The sequence below is a fragment of the Gopherus evgoodei genome, chromosome 2, assembly GCF_007399415.2.
Source record: "Gopherus evgoodei ecotype Sinaloan lineage chromosome 2, rGopEvg1_v1.p, whole genome shotgun sequence".
NCBI lineage: Eukaryota > Metazoa > Chordata > Testudines > Testudinidae > Gopherus > Gopherus evgoodei.
This window is the reverse complement of record NC_044323.1, coordinates 112967566-112987620: the sequence shown is the minus strand read 5'-3', so window position 1 is coordinate 112987620 and position 20055 is coordinate 112967566. Positions and strand designations below refer to the sequence as shown.

The window sequence follows — 20055 nt, the reverse complement described above, 5'->3', positions numbered from 1 at the left end:
AAGTATGCGTTCATGCCATTCTTTCCCTTTCCACTAAATATAATAATTTTTAAAAATAAATGTTGCACAATTAAGTTTTTCATCTCCTGACTGTTACTTTAGTGCTTCTACAGCAACATTGATTTGGCCAATTTGTATACATGCAGTAGTTCATTTTTTCCTCCCTCTTGACCCCTCCTCCATTGTTAAGTTGCTTAATACTTTTCATTATAGAAGATACTTATAAAATTTTTCTGAAAAGCTCTAACCCCTCTATTGTTTGCAGCAGACCTTTGGAATTCAAGAGGGAGAAGCCCTCTGGTCATGGAAGTTCCTTTTTTGACCCATGAAATTCCTTTCAGGTTTTGTGCATACAGTCTTTAATTAAATTATCATATACTATTTTGTAGTCTGAGACCTTTGCCTCATTCAGTGTACAGGGTGCATATACAAAGAGACAAAATTACGGTTGCATGGGCAACCATAAATCAGGCATTTCAAATTCATGATATTGTAATGTAATTCTTTTAACTTCTTTTTGCTTGTAATTATTATTGCTTATATATTTTGTAGTATCATTACAGTTATGAAGTACAACATTGTAGCTACTTTTGAAATAGGATCCTTAACTTTTTGCATTTTTTACACTTTAAAATATTAATCATGCAGTCTTACCATAGAGCTTGTCCTGTGAGCACTCTAAATTTTATGAAAACAGTAGAAACCTAGTGTTCAATGTTATATCCTTGCATGGTTTACAGTAGCACTTGGTAGAAGCCCTTGGTAGAATATAGGAAATGTTTATGCCACAAATTAAACCTAATTTCTTAATGTAATTAGAATATGCAATGAATAAGATATATTCTTCACAAATGATGTAATACTGGGTCAGGTTTAACACCTGCAACATCCAATCAAAGGGCCTTGTAGGTATTCATAGCTCTCAGGTTTGAGCTAGAATGAAAATAATTAAAGCACAAAATAATTGCCATTTGTGATAAGACGTAGGAGTAGTTTTCCTTATGTAAGTAAACAATTATACAGTATTCCCCCAGTAAAAATTTTAAATTATTGATATGTATGCTCCATGATAAAAAAACTAAAGTGATGTTGAAATCATCATCCCCAAAACAATCATCATAAACCCAAGAAATTCAGAGTTCTTCTTCGAGTGATTGCTCACATCCATTCCAGGTAGGTGTGCGCGCTGCGCGTGCACGTTCGTCAGAAACTTTTTACCCTAGCAACTCCAGTGCGCCGGCAGGTCGCCCCCTGGAGTGGCGCCGCCATGGCGCTCGATATATACCCTTGCCGGCCCACCCGCTCCTCAGTTCCTTCTTACCTCCGTGTCGGTCGTTGGAACTGTGGAGCGCGGCATAGCTGTCCTCCACGTCCCTAGCTCTCCTTGTTAACTACCGTTATTATTACAGTTGTTAGTTAGGTCTCTGAGATCGAGGACCCTATCGTCACCATCCTCTCATCTGATGCCCCCACCAGGGTCGCCCTACCCTTCATTAGGACGATCCAGGCCAACGCCAATACAATCTGGCAGTCACCGGCCTCCATCCCCCCTACGGCGAGGGGCGTCGAGAGGAAGTACATGGCCCCCTCCAAGGGCTACGAGTACCTCCACGTCCACCCGACACCGTGTTCCCTGGTGGTGCAGTCGGTGAACGAGAGGGAGCGCCACGGACAGGAAGCTCCAGCCCCCAAATCCAAGGAGGCCAGGCGTATGGACCTCCTCGGCCTTAAGGTCTATTCGGCTGGGGCCCTTCAGCTCAGGGTTTCGAATCAACAAGCCCTGCTCAGCAGATATGCTTTTAACTCGTGGGTGGCAGCGGACAAATTCAAAGAGCTGCTGCCACAGGAGGCCTGCCAAGAATTTGCGGCCATTCTGGACGAGGGCAAGAAGGTTGCACGAACCTCGTTGCAAGCTTCTTTGGACGCTGCAGACTCGGCTGCCCGCACCCTCGCCTCGGGGGTAATGATGCGCCGTATCTCCTGGCTTCAGATCTCTGGCCTTCCACCGGAGCTCCAATACACCATCCAGGACCTCCCGTTCGAAGGCCAGGGCCTGTTTTCAGAGAAGACAGACCGCAGACTTAAAAGTCTCAAAGACAGTCGGGTCATTATGCGCTCCCTCGGGATGCACACGCCGGGAACGCAGCGCAGACCCTTCCGGCCACAGCAGCAACAGCAGCGCAGGCCATACCCCCAGTTCCGCCAACGGCAGGACCTCAATAGGCGCCGTGGCAGGAATGGAAGGTATAGACATTCGGGGAACCAGGGCGGGCAGAATCAAAGCTCCTCTAAGCCCCCGCCTGGGCCCAAGCCTTCGTTTTGAAGGTGCGCCCAAGGGCGCAGTAACAGTTTTCCCCATGGATCCTTCCCCCCCGTTTTCCAACCGCCTTTCATTTTTCCTCCCGGCGTGGACCCAAATAACATCAGACCGCTGGGTCTTACGCACGGTGCAGACGGGATACCGCCTGCAGTTTATATCATTTCCTCCTTCCCGCCCCCCTTCCTCGTCCCTCTTCAGGGACCCCTCTCACGAGCAATTCCTTCGACAGGAGGTATAGACGCTCCTCAACAAAGGAGCTATAGAGGCGGTTCCGGAAAACGAGAAAGGCAAGGGGTTTTATTCCCGCTATTTTCTGATCCCCAAGGCCAAGGGAGACCTCAGGCCTATCCTCGACCTGCGAGAGCTCAACAAATACCTAGTGAAGTTGAAGTTCCGCATGGTATCCCTGGGGACCATTATCCCATCCCTGGATCCGGGAGACTGGTACGCCGCCCTCGACATGCAGGACGCTTATTTTCACATTGCCATTTGGCCACACCACAGACGTTTCCTTCGATTCGTGGTGGGCCGCCTTCACTACCAATTTGCAGTCCTCCCATTTGGCCTTTCTACGGCCCCGAGGGTATTCACAAAATGCATGGCAGTCGTTGTGGCACATCTTCGGCGCAGTCGTATCCACGTGTTCCCTTACCTAGACGATTGGTTAATTCGGGGCACGTCGGAACTACAGGTTTGCAGCCACGTCCGCAGGATCACCGGCCTGTTTGCTACCTTGGGCCTCATGATCAACATAGACAAGTCCACCCTGCTCCCCACGCAGAGGGTGGAGTTCATCGGGGCCGTCCTGGACTCCACCGTGGCCAGAGCTCTTCTGCCATTACCGAGGTTCCAGGCGTTGTCGGCGATCGTTCAGCGATTGCGGGCAGCCCCCTTGACATCCATACGGACATGTCTAACCCTGTTAGGCCACATGGCAGCATGCACATTTGTGACCGGTTACGCTCGGCTCCGCATGAGGCCCCTCAGTTGTGGCTCATCGCACATTACCGGCCGGCAAGGCAACCGCTAGACATGCTGATCACAATCCCCCAGGGGGTGTTAGATTCTCTCGGCTGGTGGTTAGACCAGTCCGTAGTGTGTGTGGGGCTCCCTTTCCACCCACCTCAGCCTTCGGTGTCCCTAAGAACGGATGCCTCAGATCTCGGCTGGGGGGCCCACCTGGGAACCCTGAGAACACAGGGCCTGTGGTCCCCGCAGGAGGTGAAGCTGCACATCAACATGCGGGAGTTGAGAGTGGTCCGCTTTGCTTGTCAAACGTTCTGTCACCAGCTTCGAGGTTGTTGTGTCGCGGTGTTTACCGACAACACGACGGCCATGTACTATATCAACAAGCAGGGCGGCACCAGATCCTCTCCCCTATGTCACGAGGCGATGCGACTCTGGGACTTGTGTGTAGCCCACTCCATTCACCTCACGGCTTCCTTCCTCCCCGGAGTACGGAACACGCTGGCGGATCGCCTGAGCAGATCCTTCCTATCACACGAGTGGTCCCTTCGCCCGGACGTTGCCCTCTCAATCTTCCAGAGGTGGGGTTATCCCCGTGTGGACCTCTTCCCCCGTATCTTAGAGATGTCCGCGTCCGGGGGGAACAAGAAATGCCAGGCGTTCTGCTCCTTTCAGGGCAGGGAGCCCGGGTCTGTAGCGGATGCCTTCCTTATTCCGTGGACGACCCACTTGTACTACGCGTTTCCCCCGTTCCCACTGGTCCACAGGGTCCTTCTGAAGGTGCGCAGGGACAGGGCTCGTGTGATCATGGTAGCCCCGGCGTGGCCCAGGCAACATTGGTACCCCATGCTGCTGGACCTGGCCATAGCCGACCCAGTTCCCCTGCCCCTTCACACGGGACTCTCTGTCACCTGGACCTGCAGTCGCTACACCTAGCGGCGTGGTTCCTGCGTGGCTGACCGGTTCTGAACTGCGCTGCTCCACCCCGGTATGGGAAGTACTTTTGGGCAGCAGGAAGCCTTCCACTAGAGCGACATACTCGACCAAGTGGAAGCGTTTCTCCTGTTGGTGCGTGGAGAAAGGTCTCCGACCTATGGAAGTTTCGGTGGCCAATATTTTAGACTATATTTGGTCCCTCAAACAACAGGGCCTGGCGATATCGTCTTTGCGGGTCCACCTGGCAGCTATCTCCACCTTTCACCCGGGTGGGGATGGCCGCTCCGTTTTTTCTCACCCGACGGTGACTAGATTCTTGAAGGGGCTGGAACGTTTATACCCTAACGTCCGACTCCCTGCTCCAACCTGGGATCTTAACCTGGTGTTGTCTCGGCTCATGGGGCCCCCCTTTGAGCCGTTAGCTACTTGCTCCCTACTCTATCTCTCTTGGAAGACTGCCTTTCTAGTAGCTATCACCTCAGCTAGACGGGTGTCGGAACTCCGGGCTCTCATGGTAGACCCCCCGTATACAGTCTTCCACAAAGATAAGGTGCAGCTGAGGCCACACCCTGCCTTTCTCCCCAAGGTGGTCTCGGCCTTCCACATCAACCAAGAGATATTCCTCCCGGTTTTTTTCCCGAAACCTCACTCTTCAGGCAGGGAGCGACAGCTCCACTCGCTTGATGTCCGTAGGGCTCTCGCGTTCTATGTGGAGAGGACCAAACAGTTCCGCAAATCCCCCCTGCTTTTCGTGGCAGTAGCGGACCGCATGAAGGGGCTTCCTATCTCCTCGCAGAGGTTATCCTCATGGGTAACGTCCTGTATCAGGACCTGCTATGACTTGGCCCACGTCCCTACGGGCCGTGTGACTGCGCATTCTACCAGGGTGCAGGCGTCGTCGCTGGCTTTCCTCGCCCGTGTGCCCATCCAAGAAATCTGTCGGGCAGCGACCTGGTCATCGGTCCACACCTTTGCTTCCCACTACGCCCTGGTCCAGCAGTCAAGAGAGGATGCGGCCTTCGGATCTGCAGTGCTCCATGCCGCTACTTCTCACTCCGACCCCTCCGCCTAGGTATGGCTTGGGAGTCACCTACCTGGAATGGATGTGAGCAATCACTCGAAGAAGAAAAGACGGTTACTCACCTTTGTAACTGTTGTTCTTCGAGATGTGTTGCTCACATCCATTCCACACCCGCCGTCCTTCCCCACTGTCGGAGTAGCCGGCAAGAAGGAACTGAGGAGCGGGTGGGCCGGCAAGGGTATATATCGAGCGCCATGGCGGCGCCACTCCAGGGGGCGACCTGCCGGCCCACTGGAGTTGCTAGGGTAAAAAGTTTCCGATGAACGTGCATGCGCGGTGCGCACACCTACCTGGAATGGATGTGAGCAACACATCTCGAAGAACAACAGTTACAAAGGTGAGTAACCGTCTTTTATGGTTATGTAAAAGAATCCAAACATATTGAGGTTTGGAAGTGAGCAATGAAGGCACTCAGACAGCCATAACTCAGTTCTATAGTTATGCCATACAATATCCTAACAACTATAAGGGCATAACAGTATTTATAGTCCTTGATTAGATTAAACTGATTTAAAAAACCTATTCATATAAAAAAATTACTTATGGTGTCACTGTAGGGCAAAGCACTTTTTCAAAATGAACACCATCTCACATTGTTCCTAATGGGAATGAGGCTAAGATGCACAAGATTTCAGTGAGCTTTTACTACATGGGAAGTTTTGAAGAGTCCATTTTGTTACTGAAATCAATAAGGACAAAAAAATGTTGTGACACAGAGTGCTACATTTATTAAAGAACCTGTTTTAAATTATTTTTTTTAACTTACAGACTAAGATTTACTTACAAATTCTCAGAAAACTGGTTCTCTACTCAGAGAAAGTGCTGTCAGTTTCAAACAAAAACAGAGCTTTTAATCTTTGCTCTCTCACACATCACCCCTGAAAAAAACCCTCCCCACAACCTCCTTTCTTGTTCACTGTGAACAACACCACCATTCTTCCTGTCACTCAGACTCATAACCTAGGTGTCATCAACTTGGATCTCTTTAGATCCTCGCATCTAGGCTATGTCTAAGTCTTGCAGATTCCCTCTGTATCACATCTCTAAGATACGACCTTTGCTATCCTTCCACTCAGCTGAAACTCTTGTCCAGGCTCCCATCATTTCATGTCTCAATTATTGCAACATTCTTCTCTCTGGCCTTGACAAATGCAATCTTGCCCCACTGTTACCCATTCAGAATGCTGCTGCAAAGATCATTTTCCTACCCCATCACTTTGACCATGTCACCCTTGTTTGCATCGCTTCACTGGCTCCTTCTTTTCTATTGTATCAAATGTAAGCTACTTGTCTTTACTTTCAAGGTCCTTCATTACCTATTACCACTTACCTATCACCTCTCATTAAGTATCAAAAAGATGACTCATGTCTCCAGTCGATCCATGATATCAGCTTCTATTGCCCACTTGTTATGTTTTCAAACAGGCACCTTCATGCTTTCTCCCATGCTGTCTCTCCACCTGGGAGAAGCTCCGCAAAACTAACTCATTATCCTTCTTCAAAACCCTTTAAATTCTCTTTCTTTTGTTGCAAGGCGTAAAAGAACTTGCTAAGTAGGCTACTGCTGTGCAGAGACCACTGCCTATCATGCTGACCAATATTGTCCTATTATTTCCTTGTACTCCAGTCTCATTCTGTCTGCATCCATTTTTTCTATCTTGTTTTATAATCTAAATATAAGTGCTTTTTGTCTCTTTCTTCTAAGTCTGTTCAGAGCCTGACACAATGGAATCCTGGTCCATGACTAGGACTCCTAAGTGCTATGATAATACAAATAATAAATAATAATACAGTGGTTGAATCCCAGTTTTAACTGCTAGATTTAATTCACCCTCACCTATGAAATTGTAAGCAGTGCTTCCATAGTTAAATACAGAATTATGCATCATGCATTTTATCTATGAATCCATTGACTGACAAGTGAAGCATGTTTGATTTTCAAGCATAGCATACAGACTTGACAAATGAATTGTAAATCTTGATGTTTTTGCATTATGTATTTAATGTATTTGATAACATAGGAATTTCATGTAGCTGTTCCTTTAAGAAGAGCACATGTAGACCATGCACTGAATTTCACCTTAATCAAATAAAAAGCTGGTTCAGCCACTGTTACATTATGAATATGCTAACATTTGTAGAGTTCAGACCCTTTTTAGATGTTATTACTAGATTGTCCTTTTAAATTTTAATGAATACCAGCTTATGTGCCATACAAATAGCTATCAAAGACTAGAATGTATGAATAAAAAGAAATTGTGATAGGATCAGAAATCTTCGTTACATATGAATCAATCTTAAATATGAGGGCATTGGAGCTACTTCATGAATGAGCTCTTGAAACCAATAATTTATTGTTATAAAGAAGATGTTTGATCCACAGATGCGACAGGTGATTGGATCTAAAATCAAAATTCACGGAAGCTAGGCAAGCCCTGTTTTCTAATGGTTTTATTCTGCAATTTCATGCATAAGACTGAGTTAACTTTTGATTCCTAGCTCTTATCCCCTGAGACTGACTAAGTGGGGGCACTTTGGAGGCAGTGCGCTTAGTATTTGAATCCAAGGAAACCTTTAATCATTTAATAGTGACCCTTTAACCTAATTAAAGATTGGAACTAACTTTTAATAGGAATTACAGAAGACCTTAATTCTTGTGAATGACAGTGAGAATTCACATAGTTAAAGATTTAAAGGAACATCCAAGTAGGCTTATACTTCTGTACATCTAGTTTGTTTGTAAATACATGCTTATAACTTAATTTTGTATACAGATTTCTTGGAAATGATTAAATCTGATATTTGAACATGAATCAACTCTTCCAAATTCTGTGTTCTAGGCATTTATTCTTCTTGCAACTGAAGACAGATATTTTGGAAGGAAGGTAATGAAAAATTCTTATTGAAGTAATCCTTCTTCAATAGCTTGACATAAAAAGGAACAGTCAAGGAGAAAAAAAATCTCTTTTTGAGTAGATTTTTTTGCTATCGTAAAAGTATTCTTAATTGAATATTGCTTTACAAAAACAGGCAAATGACAATGTTACTAACATCCATAGAGCTAGTTGGTTCTGTAAAGGAGCAACCCATGTTGTGATTATGCCAGAGGAAACTGCCTCATTTGAGCTCCAGTGAGCATTGTGCTTCACATAGGTGATGTGTGTGTGTGTGTTGGGGGGGAAGTTGCAGGGTCAAGTGCCCCCTTCCCCAGATTTCTGCTTGCTGGGTGAGGGAGAGGGGCTCCGTCCTTCTGCTGCACCTGCCCCCTCGCACTTTTGGCCCCTATTCCTGGCAGCCAAGCCCAGTCAGAGAGCAGAAGGGGCAGGACAAAGCCGCTTCTTATGCTGACAGAGGGTAGCCACTTGAGTCACTGCTCTGTGCAGCTCAGCAACTGCCTGTAAGAACCTGGTTGAGGAGATGACAATGACCCTTCCCCTCTGCTCTCCTCCTGGGCATGGCTTCTGGGGATAGAGACTGAGCAAGCCAGAGGCTCCCACAATGTTCCCTCTAATTTTTTACATCCATGTGTGGAATGAATTTTACGTGCACCAATATGTAGGTGATATGTGGCAGGGGTGGGGCCGAGGGACTCGGCGTGTGGGAGGAGCCTCAGGGCTGGGGCAGAAAGTTAGGGTGTGTGTGGGGGGGTGAGGGCTCTGGCTGGTGGTATAGCCTCTGGGGTGGGGCTGGGAATGAGGGGGCTTAGGGCTGGGGCAGAGGGTTGGGGTGCAGAGGGGTGAGGGCTCTGGCTCAGGGTGTAGGCTCTGGGGTGGAGCTGGGGATGAGAGGTTTGGCGTTCAGGCTATCCTGGGATTGCGCCAGGGGAGAGAGGACTCCTCTCAGCCCTCTCTTTTGGCAGCAGCCTGAGCCGGGGGAGAGGTGCCTCTCCCCCAGCCACAGTAGCTCCAAGGCTTGGGATCAGGGGAGAGGCGCCTCTCCCCATCCTGTGCAGACCTTGATAGCCTGCTGTGCTACCGTGCAGCTTAGAAGAAACTTAGGCCTCCCCCTTCCAGGCACATTTCCAGCTTGCTTGGTCCCTGTTCCCAGCAGGTGGGGCTGGGCAGGAATGTAGGGGGTGGGCTGCTGCTGCTGCTTCCTCAGCTGGACACAGAGGCAGCGACCTTGAGTAATTCTGGTAGGGTAGGGAGAACAGGGCGATCCCTGGGCTGGGTGCAGGACAGGAGGTTGCTGAGGAAAGCACTGGAAGTGGGTTTCCTCCCCTCTGCTCAGCTGGTGGTAGGGGCATTCCTGTGCTCCCCTGCTATGGTATCTGTGAGCTCCGGGGAGACACTGTTGTTAAGAGTTTGTGGGCCAGGGCCAGTCCCAGCTGGGCTCAGAGGCCCCTCACTTCTCAGGATCCCATGGAATTGGCTGCCCTGGTCCAGGGAGGTGGGGCTGGAATTTCCTTCCAGAGGTGACATGAGGGGCAATCACATCTCCTTCCCTATACATTGTACACACACACACACCCCAGTTTCAGGAGGCACAAGTTGTCTGTGCTTCAAAAGTAGATCTCCTTTGTAGAGGGAGTAGCCTGGTGAGCGTACCATCCCTTAAGAGTGTGGTGCATGCTCTCCCCAGGGGCGGCTCCAGGCCCCAGCACGCCAAGCGCATGCCTGGGGCAGCGTGGGGCGCTTTGCTGGTTGCCAGGAGGGCAAGTGGCTCCAGTGGACCTCCCGCAGGCGTACCTGTGGAGGGTGTGCTGGTCCCGCGTCTCCGGTGGACCTCCCACAGCCTGTGGGAGGTCTACCGGAGCCGCAGGACCAGCACACCCTCCGCAGGCACGCCTGCGGGAGGTCCACCGGAGCCGCCCTCCCGGCGACTGGCAGAGCGCCCCCGGCAGCATGCCGCTGTGCTTGGGGTGGCGAAATGTCTAGAGCCGCCCCTGGCACTCGCCTCCATGGCCTGCCACATCCCTCTAACCCTCAGATGGTCCTAGCAGAGAACAGTCCCTGTCCTCAGGAGATTTCATGGACTTCATTTGTACGTAGTCTTTGCGTGGTAGGCATAAGTTAGAAGTCTCTGATGTCCTTCTGTCTGTCTTTGTCTATGAAAAAGTCTAAAATGTGGTCAAAACCTTTCATCTTCGTTACCTATTGTCTTTAAAAATTGGTAGCAACTTCTGTATAGACTCTAGATCAGAGCTGCATTTGTACTCTTGGCACTTGGCTAATTTTAATGTTCATGTCTCATGTTAAAAATAGTAGACTGCAGTTATTAAAGTTATATCCAGAGCAAGAAAATCTTTCTTTCCTTTTCACTTTCCAGAATAAGCATCCAACAAGGATATGAATATATCCATTTAAGACAAGTTATTTCCATTCCATTAATGAGCTGTTACACAACTTGCTTTCATCACCCTGCTATGCTATGACTGTTGTCTTTTGTTAATAAAAATAAATAAAAAAAATCAGAGTTGCTGAAGATTAATCTTAAACATTACAAAACACATTGATTGCAGAGAAATAGTTAATATTCTACCTATTTATGCTCTGTGTGTGTGTGTGTGTGTGTGTGTGTGTATGTATGTATGTGTGTATAAACCTATTTTTTCTCTTTTCTCAGGTTGTTATGCCCTCTTAATTCTGCTGTTGTCCTTGCATCTTATTCCATACAGTGTAAGTAATGACAAATCTTTCTTGGCTGGTAAAATATTTGACCATCATTGAGCTGTTGCTTATCTTCTACTGAGCTGTTTTGATAACTCCAGTGCAGAAGACTTTCTTTACCTATCCTCTTGGATAAAATTGTTGCTAAAGATGATGCATTATAAAGAAGGATTAAGGCCCTACTTGGAAGGAAAGAATACATGGCCAGTAATCTATACTTGGATGCCTAGGGCAGTTTCACTAAATAGAGGTAGGATGCTCATTAAATCCATGCTACGGAAAATATTAGATTGATTCAAGAACTAGAAATAATCAGTGCCCTCATTTGTGTTCTGTTTAAAACTTACAGTATGAATTGGTCTAAAAGATATTTTCACTCTAAGGGTTTTTCTAAACGGGAGTGTCCAGGAAAGCTAATATGAATGAACTAAGGGTATAAGGAGGTATTTCATAAAGCAGTGTATAGAGGAGGGCAGTTAAAGAGAAGAGAAGGCTCATGTTGCTGTGGGAGGGGGTGACTAATGGTAAAATAAGTGTGTAGACTGTATGCTATATATGATTTTTCTAGCATATTTGGGTATTTTCCCATAAATCTATATCCGTAGCCCTGCCATCTGTGGACAGTGATATTCCCAGTACAATTGTTTCCCTCCTTCATTTTCTTTTGTAAGCTACTATAGTTTTTGTTGCTGCTTGTGTAAACCCCATGATCATTCTGTGAGCCTCAGGTTCAGCAAAATAAGGTGCATCCTAATAACAGGGATAAATACTGCCCTAACGAATAAAATACATGTCTATTGTCTTGCTAATAGGGTTCCAATTATTTTTACTGAATATATCATTACTCTGTGATGATATGATATAGATTACTGATGATGGTTTTTATATGAGGATAGGTATTATAAACTATTGTCATTTCAGTTTTGGATTTTAATTTAAATAGCTTCTAAATGAAATCTGAGATTCTGGAGTACAAGATAGCAGCCTTGGGGGTGGGGTGTGTGTGTGTGTATGTATTGCTGGCAGGGCTGCCCAGAGGGGTGGGGAAGAGGGGCAATTTGCCCCAGGCCCCACAGGGGCCCCCACAAGAAGATAGTATTCTATAGTATTGCAACTTATTTTATGGAAGAGGCCCCCGAAATTGCTTTGCCCCAGGCCCCCTGAATCCCCTGGGCAGCCCTGGTTGCTGGCTTGAACTACCATTGGTTAGCCCAGTTCGACCCATTTCTTACTAAACTACTGTGACTTTTCAGCTGCAATTTCCTCATGCATTATCTCTTGTGTATGGAGGAGATTAATCTTAAGGTGCTGCTTACACACAATTGTTGATTAAAAACATGTGGCCGTTGTCTCTGAGCTTCCATAATGTGTTAAGTTTTATATTTATTTTTACATTTACATTTCTTTTTCACAGGACTTCTCGTATGGGAAATTATTTCATTTACGTATTGGTCTCTCTTTTTTCACATGTAAAATATAATTTATTCTTATTATAGGTTTTTTTTTTCAGTTTTGTAAATGTTGCTAACCACTCAGTGCTGTAGTTGTGGTCACCTGGAATAGATCATGCTTCTGAAAAACCATCTGTTTCTACATATTGTCTTTTCATGGTAGTTTGGCTTTAGTAGAGAAGTTCTAAAATAAAACTGTTCTGATACATTGCCTTTTGGTTATGCTACACTTTGCTTTGTTTGATGGTAGTAAAAAATTACAGGAGAGTAGAACAATCTGTATGACTGTCAGATTAGTTGATGTGGCTGTATGATTTATCATAACTACAAAGACTATTCTTCAGATACTGGGGGTATGCCGATTAAATGTTACTTTTAATGTTGAATTTATGTTGAACATTATATATTGCACACTGTGTTTTATATTCAGCACGTCTTGAATTTCTTGTTTCTTAAAAGCAGTCACTAATTATATATTTTCTTCAAATATTTTAAAATAACTTATTACTCATCAGTTCAATTAAAGAACATGTTTCAAATGACAAATCTGGTCTTATTTTTCTATTTATTATTTATATTGTAAACTAAAATAATTGTCCACAAAGTTGTAGAAAGTTAAATGTAATGGATTGTCCTACCAGTTGGTATATCCTCTGCTTTTATGTAAAATCTCATGTAGCAAAGATTTACTACTACTACCGCTGCTTCTGCTGTCAGTTCTTATAGAAAGGCCCCAATCCAAGAAATAAATTGTTATGAGTGCTTTAAATTGTGATTCATTACGACTGAGTTCTTCCTCCATATCTTCTAAGCACATAGGTACCTCTCTTTCTTTTCACTCTTGCTCCGAATTTCGAAATGTGCCAGCTAAAGGAGTTGTACAAAGTAATGCTTACATCTCCAGCTCTCCAGTCTCTCACCCTTGCTTGGAGAAGCAGGAGCTTCCTCTAGAGTTCTGCTCTCTTTTTCTAAGCAGAAGGCTATGTAGTTTTTCTTGTTTGTTTGTTTGTTTTTAATCTTCTCCCAGCCTAGCTCCATTGCCCTTCACCATTCATTCCTCTCCCACTCTGTAGAAATGACGTTCAAACCCCAGGTTATTTGGGCCAAAAGTCCATCAGCAGGATCTGGTCTATTTTGAAACTATAAGCCATTGGCACTTGCTATTTTTTTATGCTGGTTAAGGTGAAAAATGCAGTCCAGGAGCGTTTCTGAGGCTCTGGTAAATCAGAGGGGTAAGAAAAGTCCATGGCGTTGGACCCCCTAGGATGCCAGAATTAGGTGGGTTTTTCCCCAGTTGTTCCAGGGAAGGCCTTAGCTTCAATTCTCAGTCCCTGTGATTGCTATCTCAAGCCCTGCTTCTTCAAGCTTTTGATCAGAGTTTCTTCCAGAGGGCAGCTCTGACTCCCATTAGCTCTCTGAAACTGAAATCACAATTAAAATAACAAAGGGAGGGTGGATCACTGGGTCTCAAACTTTTTTACTGGCGACCCCTTTCACACAGCAAGCCTCTGAGTGCGACCCCCCCAATAAATTAAACACACTTTTTAATATATTTAACACCATTGTAAATGCTGGAGGCAAAGCAGGGTTTGGAGTGGAGGTTGACAGCTCGCAACCCCCCATGTAATAACCTCGCGACCCCCTGAGGGGTCCCAACCCCCAGTTTGAGAACCCTGGGGTAGATGAACTCAGGTGGTTTGAATTCCCAAGATATGGAACCAGTTTCTGCTCTTGTATGGCTGCCTGAAAATTCCATGTGCTGATTCTGTTCTATTTCAGGCATTTTCAGTTGTGTGCATCAGGTCAGCGTGGCCTCATGTGCCCTTTAGTCCTAGCCGAACACATGTGCCAACCTGTCATGACTGTAGACCACCCAAAAAGCTAAAATATGCACGTTAGAGGTAATTTAAATATCTCTTCTGCCAGTGTTCTTCCACTGCAGAGCAGCTAGACTATCACTTTTTTTGGCCTGCTAGCAGCTCTCAGCTTGTCGTTTATGTTACCAGTCTGCCAACTCCACTGGACAAGCCTCTGCAAATACATTTTAAAAAATGACACTCCCTGTCCCTTTAAGGGGAGTCATAGGCTGGGGCACAAGCAAGTGCTGTTGCTGAAGCAGCAGCAACAGAGCTCTTTACAACGGTGAGGCTGTGCAACCCAGTAGATTGGAGATTGCTGTACTATAGCTGAGGTGATTAGCTGAAGCTTTCAATAAAATGTTCAGTATCAGAGGGGTAGTCGTGTTAGTCTGGATCTGTAAAAAGCAGCAAAGAGTCCTGTGGCACCTTATAGACTAGCATGTCTGATGAAGTGGGTATTCACCCACGAAAGCTTATGCTCCAATACATCTGTTAGTCTACAAGGTGCCATAGGACTCTTTGTTGCTTTTTAATAAACCCTGTGTTATACTGACATTTTCTTTTCTTTTTTCTTTGTTAGTCAAGGCCCTCCAAGTCCTATGGCTTTAATAATATTTTCCCTTCGTATTTTAGAAATAGTGAAATAGGAGTTTCTTCCAAAGTTTTTCAAGCCTTCCCCATCAGGGTTTACCTTTTCCTAAAGGAAATTTCCAGCCCAAATAGCTTAATCCCAAAGAATTCTTAAACAATCCACATCAGACAGAAAATCTCTTGAAATAGTCCCAAAGGAATTTGTGCATAGATTTTTCAAGACCACTTCCTTCATCTTTCAGTCGCATTTGGGCAAAGAGCAAATCTACAGGCTGGCTGACTGGACTTAGATTGCACATAGAAGAATGAGAATAATGAAATTCTTAGTTAGCTAACAGAAACAGTCACCTACTCACCAATAATTCTCCATTGGTTTTGTCACTTGAGCATCTTTGGATTCCTGGTCTGGTAGACTTTCTTTTCAAAGGTCTGCTCAAACATGAAGGCTTCCAGCAGCTGAGGTACTAAGCCTGAGGAGCATGGATGTTTATGAAGGTTCATGGACTTATTGCTCAAATCTAGAAACTGTCTACAAATCTGTTTAGAGAGACAAAGTGGGTGAAGTAATTTTTATTGAACCAACTTCTCCTGAGGAGAGGGAGATGCTTTCGAGCTACACAGATCTCTTCTTTGGATCTGAAGAAGAGCTCTGTGTAGCTTGAAAGCTTGTCTCTCTCATCAGAAGAAGTTGATCCAATAAAAGATATTATCTCGTCTGTCTTCTAATATTCTGGGACCAACACAGCTACAGCAACACTGCAGATTACAAATCTATTTGTGCTTCCTCTTCTCTGCACTCCACCTCCCCAAGTCCTTTTATCTACTTTGTATATGACCTAAGCCTTTCAACACCCAAGAGAAACTGTTACACACTTTAACCAGGCAGTGAAATTCTCTTATACAAAACCAAACCTTGCAGAAAATCTGAACCATTTTTAGAATTACATGGGAGGCCAGGGCCACAAAGCATCCATATTCACTATATAGACAGACAGAGACACAGGAATTTTGCAGGCCTTTAAATGTTCAAAGATCCTTTTACCTCGCTGAGGACAACTGTGCTACTTGTTAGGCATATTATCTCAAGGGTTTGTCCAAGGAATTGACCACTTGCTATTTGGTCTTTATTGCATTCGTTGACCGAGCACTATTAAATAGGTGTGCCCTCCTTGTTTACTATGGCTCTTTGAATGGTTCTGTTTTTTTTTCCCTTTATTAAAACTTTTCAGATATGTTTTAAATGATCAATGCAAATTCAAATAAGAGGTATGTGTTTCTCAACCCCCTTCCCCTCCCCACCCCAGGGCTCCATTTCCTTGAAGTTTGTTTTCTTCATGTTTGTAAAGATTGTTATACTTTCCAGTTACATCAGATGCCCACAAACAGAAAAGAGAAAACATCCTAATTCTTTTCCATTGCTTAGGTAATAAAAAAAAAAATGTGGGATGATGCTTGAGACTACTCTCCTACAATGTACTAAGTAGCATTTATTATAGTTAATCTCTTCAACTATGGCATTTGTCTAGGGAGCTGGAGATGCAAGTCTAACCTGCGCCTCCTTGCTGGCCTGACAGGACATCCCTAGCTAGGAAGGAGGGGGGAGGCAAGGAGAAAAGAGGAGCCTACATGTTTGGAAGATGAATTAGAAGAACTCAACCTCATAATGAATCACTGAGCAGTAGGTACTCTCTTTAGAGAAGGTAAAATTACGATAAGCAACACAAGCATAGATTTTGACGTAGAAAATTAAGATGTACTATTCTTGGCAATGTAGTCTCCTGTTGCCAAGAATATGCTTCAAATCAACTTTGATATGAAAAAACCCAAAAAAAGCCTCTCAGCTTTGCCCAAAAAAACAAAAATATTGGGACAGAGATTATATGGAAGAGATTGAGAAATCTTAATTGCTGGAAGGGAAAAATAAGTACACACTCCAGTCAAAACACAGTTGTCTGAAATTTGCATATTTTATTTTGATACCATTATTAAGCATATATTACTTTGGATAAACAGGTAATAAGTTTATGGTTCTATAGCCTTAGCCTTTAGTTGTGCACATCTGTGCAAGGTATTGGCCTGTATCTACATTAATGTGTTGCAGTATATGGAATTTTTTCAGTTTGGCACAGTTCATACAAGTGAGTGGTTTACTTTCAAAGGTAGAGTTAATGTTTGACAAACATTGTTAAAGTTTGTTTAGATATTTATCATTAAATCCAAATCTTTCTGCCAAGAGTGGGTTTTGCTAACTAGTACAAAAATTACGCTGCTTTCAAAGGCATTTAGGAGCAAAGGCCAGTAGGAACATTACAGTAACCAAACTAAATTACTTCATGTTTGTCCATTCATTTTCTCTTCCTTTTAAATATGTGTTGTGACCCCAGTTAGTGCTGACAAGTAGCTATGGGACTGTATTTTCCCAGATGCTGACAGCTTTCATTCTTTTATATCTCAGTAGTTAAGGTTCATATGGCATAGAGTTTTTCCTTCATATCTTAATTCGCCAGTATTCCTAAATTCGGTATTCCCTCTGCTTTAGGTATCCTACAATTGTTGTGCTATGGGTTCTTTTATGAAGATATATTGATTCTTTGGCTAACCTGCCATTTCATATTTCATGGCCTTTAAAATTTTTGTAAAATAATGGCATCTTGTTTAGAAAAATGTACTTTGTGTGACTTGGCCAAGGCTTTATTGTATACTGTATGTGTTCTGGTGCTTATCCACAAAACATCTTTCAAGTAACTTTTTCTATATTTTTAATGCTTTAAATGTTTTATAAGTACTGTTTGTTCTGTGCTAAGAAAATATTTCATGTTCTAGTGATTTGCATAGTATCACATCACTTCAGTAATTTTGATTGTCATATGAAAGCATTACTGCCGAGTCATGTGGGTACATCTATACTTGTGAACTTAGAATTCCACTGCAATTAGTTCTAGGTAATTCTTTTAGCAGCAGGTAAATGCTTGAATCAAAACAAAGCCCTAAAACAACAACAACAAAACCTTAACAAACTCTTACTCCCTATCCATAAAGGGTGATCTTTAGATGAAGGGTGTCAAACTTATTTTGTGGAAAGGGCTGAGTTACATCTTTTACTTTTGTCCATGGACTGAGGCTACAAAGTTAGGGCCATATGCTGTCCTTCAATTTATAGCAGATATTCCATTGCTAGAGAACAATTTGTCCATACTTTACTTTACTGTTGTATTCAGCATCGCTCAGTGGGAAAATATGATTATGGGCACTTGTATAGAATACTGTTTCTGTCCTTTGTTTATTTGGCCATTTGTGCATATATGATTGTTGTAAATCCATGCACAAATTAGGAATTGGTTATCATGAGAAACATTAACAGTCAGTTAAGATGGAGATGGATAAATGACAACTGGGTAGTTAAAATGGGACAAAACAACATTAGTTAAAGTTTGGAACATTTTCTTTATAGTTTTAAATACAAGACATTTAAAAAAAATGAATTTTCAGTCTGCAGACTCTTTATCTGTAATGGGACAACACACATCAAAAGGGCTCAGTTTGATTTCCCTGATTTAGACAATTCTGTTTCACCTGTGACATTTTACATGGTTATATTCTGTGCTGGTGCAATATGTGTGGTCTAACAAGTTTTGTTATGGCATACAAAGCAAAAGTATGGATAAATGAGTCATTGAACAAAGTATTGAGCTAATCAGTGCCCAAAAATTTATTTATGGTAAGCATACTTATATGTTGGAAGAGATTTTCATTTGCTGTTGTTTTAAGATTGAGTAGGTTAAACAAAACTGCAGTCAATGAGAAATAATCTTTAATTCTTGCAGTTTTCCACAACTATACTTACTCTTGGTTAATACGTCATTTAGTGTGGAGGGGGAAGTTCCCATAAACAGTATTTACACTAGACTGAGGCTATCTATGAAATCTTCTTATGCATGTGTTTTTTCCCTAACAGCTCAGTTTGGAGACCATAACTCTTCAGTACATCATTCAAGATATCTCTCAAATTATCGTTTCATACCAGATCAGAATGAAGATTTTGTAGCCAAAGTAGAGTCATTACATGAACAGCACAGGTAAGCACATACTTTTAATATCTTTCCCGTTCCCTCTCCTTCCCCTCCACCTCATGAGTTCAAAAAGAAAATTGTCGAGGGAAGGGAAGATTAATGTTCCTGAAAGTTTAACCTGGTGAATGTTACATTAATATTGTTTTTAATAAGCTTGAGCTTTCTGATTTTGAAATGTATGTATTCAAAAGTTATGTACTAGGGAATGTAGCATATGTTAAATTTAAAAACAAATCTTGATTATAAAATAATCAGTGGTTCAATTAAACTATAATAAATTAATGTTGGTGTCAGGTAGACACTGAGGGCATTTCTTTGAGAGCTCCTTGCTTTAGAGAGCTTTGGACCATGATCAGAATCCTGTGGGATTCTCATCGGGCTATGGAAAGCCTGAATAATTTGTGGGTTTTACTGTTTAAGATAGAAAAAGGTGGTAGCTAATTACAGCTGGCCAAATACGTCATTTTAAAATGTTTGGAATCATTATGGCTGTTAGTCATTAGCAAAAAAATGTGTTGGGTGTGGGCTTGGTTTGCATGTATTGTGTGGCTAGATTTCTTGATTCGTTTGACATATCTATGCTGAAATTTGCTTTGTGGGATAAGTGGGGAAACATTTTTATTGACTATATGTATGTTACTAACACAGCTAGTACTGTATTGATAGTTATTAAAGGCATTAGCAAATGTTCTAGTTGAGTGAAGTTAGAACTCTAATTTACATTGTGACTACTTTTTGTTGTTTTCATAACTTATTTACATTACCTTTGAGATGAAATTTTCCATCTTTGTTTTAATCTCAGAGAGGTATTAAATGGATTTTAATGTCTGACGGTTGACATTTGCCACTAGGATTGGGTATCTTTAAGGAAAGTCTGTTGGTCAGGAGTCAGGAAAGAGGTTATCTTCAGGACAATAGTTAACTTCTGTGCTACGTTATGCATAGTACTTTCTATTTCTATTTTAAAGTTTTCTCCTTTAGACTGCAACACACAGGAAAAAAAGTGCTACAATATCTTTTTAATTTTCTGCCTACTTAAAGTTCATCTAAAATCAAATTAAAATTTATTTGGTTTACTTTTTATTTTTTATGTCCTTTATCATAACAAATGCTTCAAATTGAACTAAATTATAATTAAGTTCAGTCTTCTAGGCAAAAATACAAAATGTAAA

At 43.3% G+C, this 20055-nt stretch overlaps 1 protein-coding gene across 3 annotated transcripts in view; it reads left to right on the top strand.

Annotated features, from left to right (window-relative positions):
- PTPN3 (protein tyrosine phosphatase non-receptor type 3) overlaps nt 1–20055 on the top strand; it is a 372274-nt gene that overhangs the window by 177904 nt on the left and 174315 nt on the right. For all 3 annotated transcript variants that reach the window (XM_030551500.1, XM_030551501.1, XM_030551499.1), the window contains exons 6-8: nt 8144–8188; nt 10869–10921; nt 18769–18889. In XM_030551500.1, coding sequence (XP_030407360.1) covers nt 8144–8188; nt 10869–10921; nt 18769–18889 — 219 coding nt within the window. The remainder of the gene's footprint in view (nt 1–8143; nt 8189–10868; nt 10922–18768; nt 18890–20055) is intronic.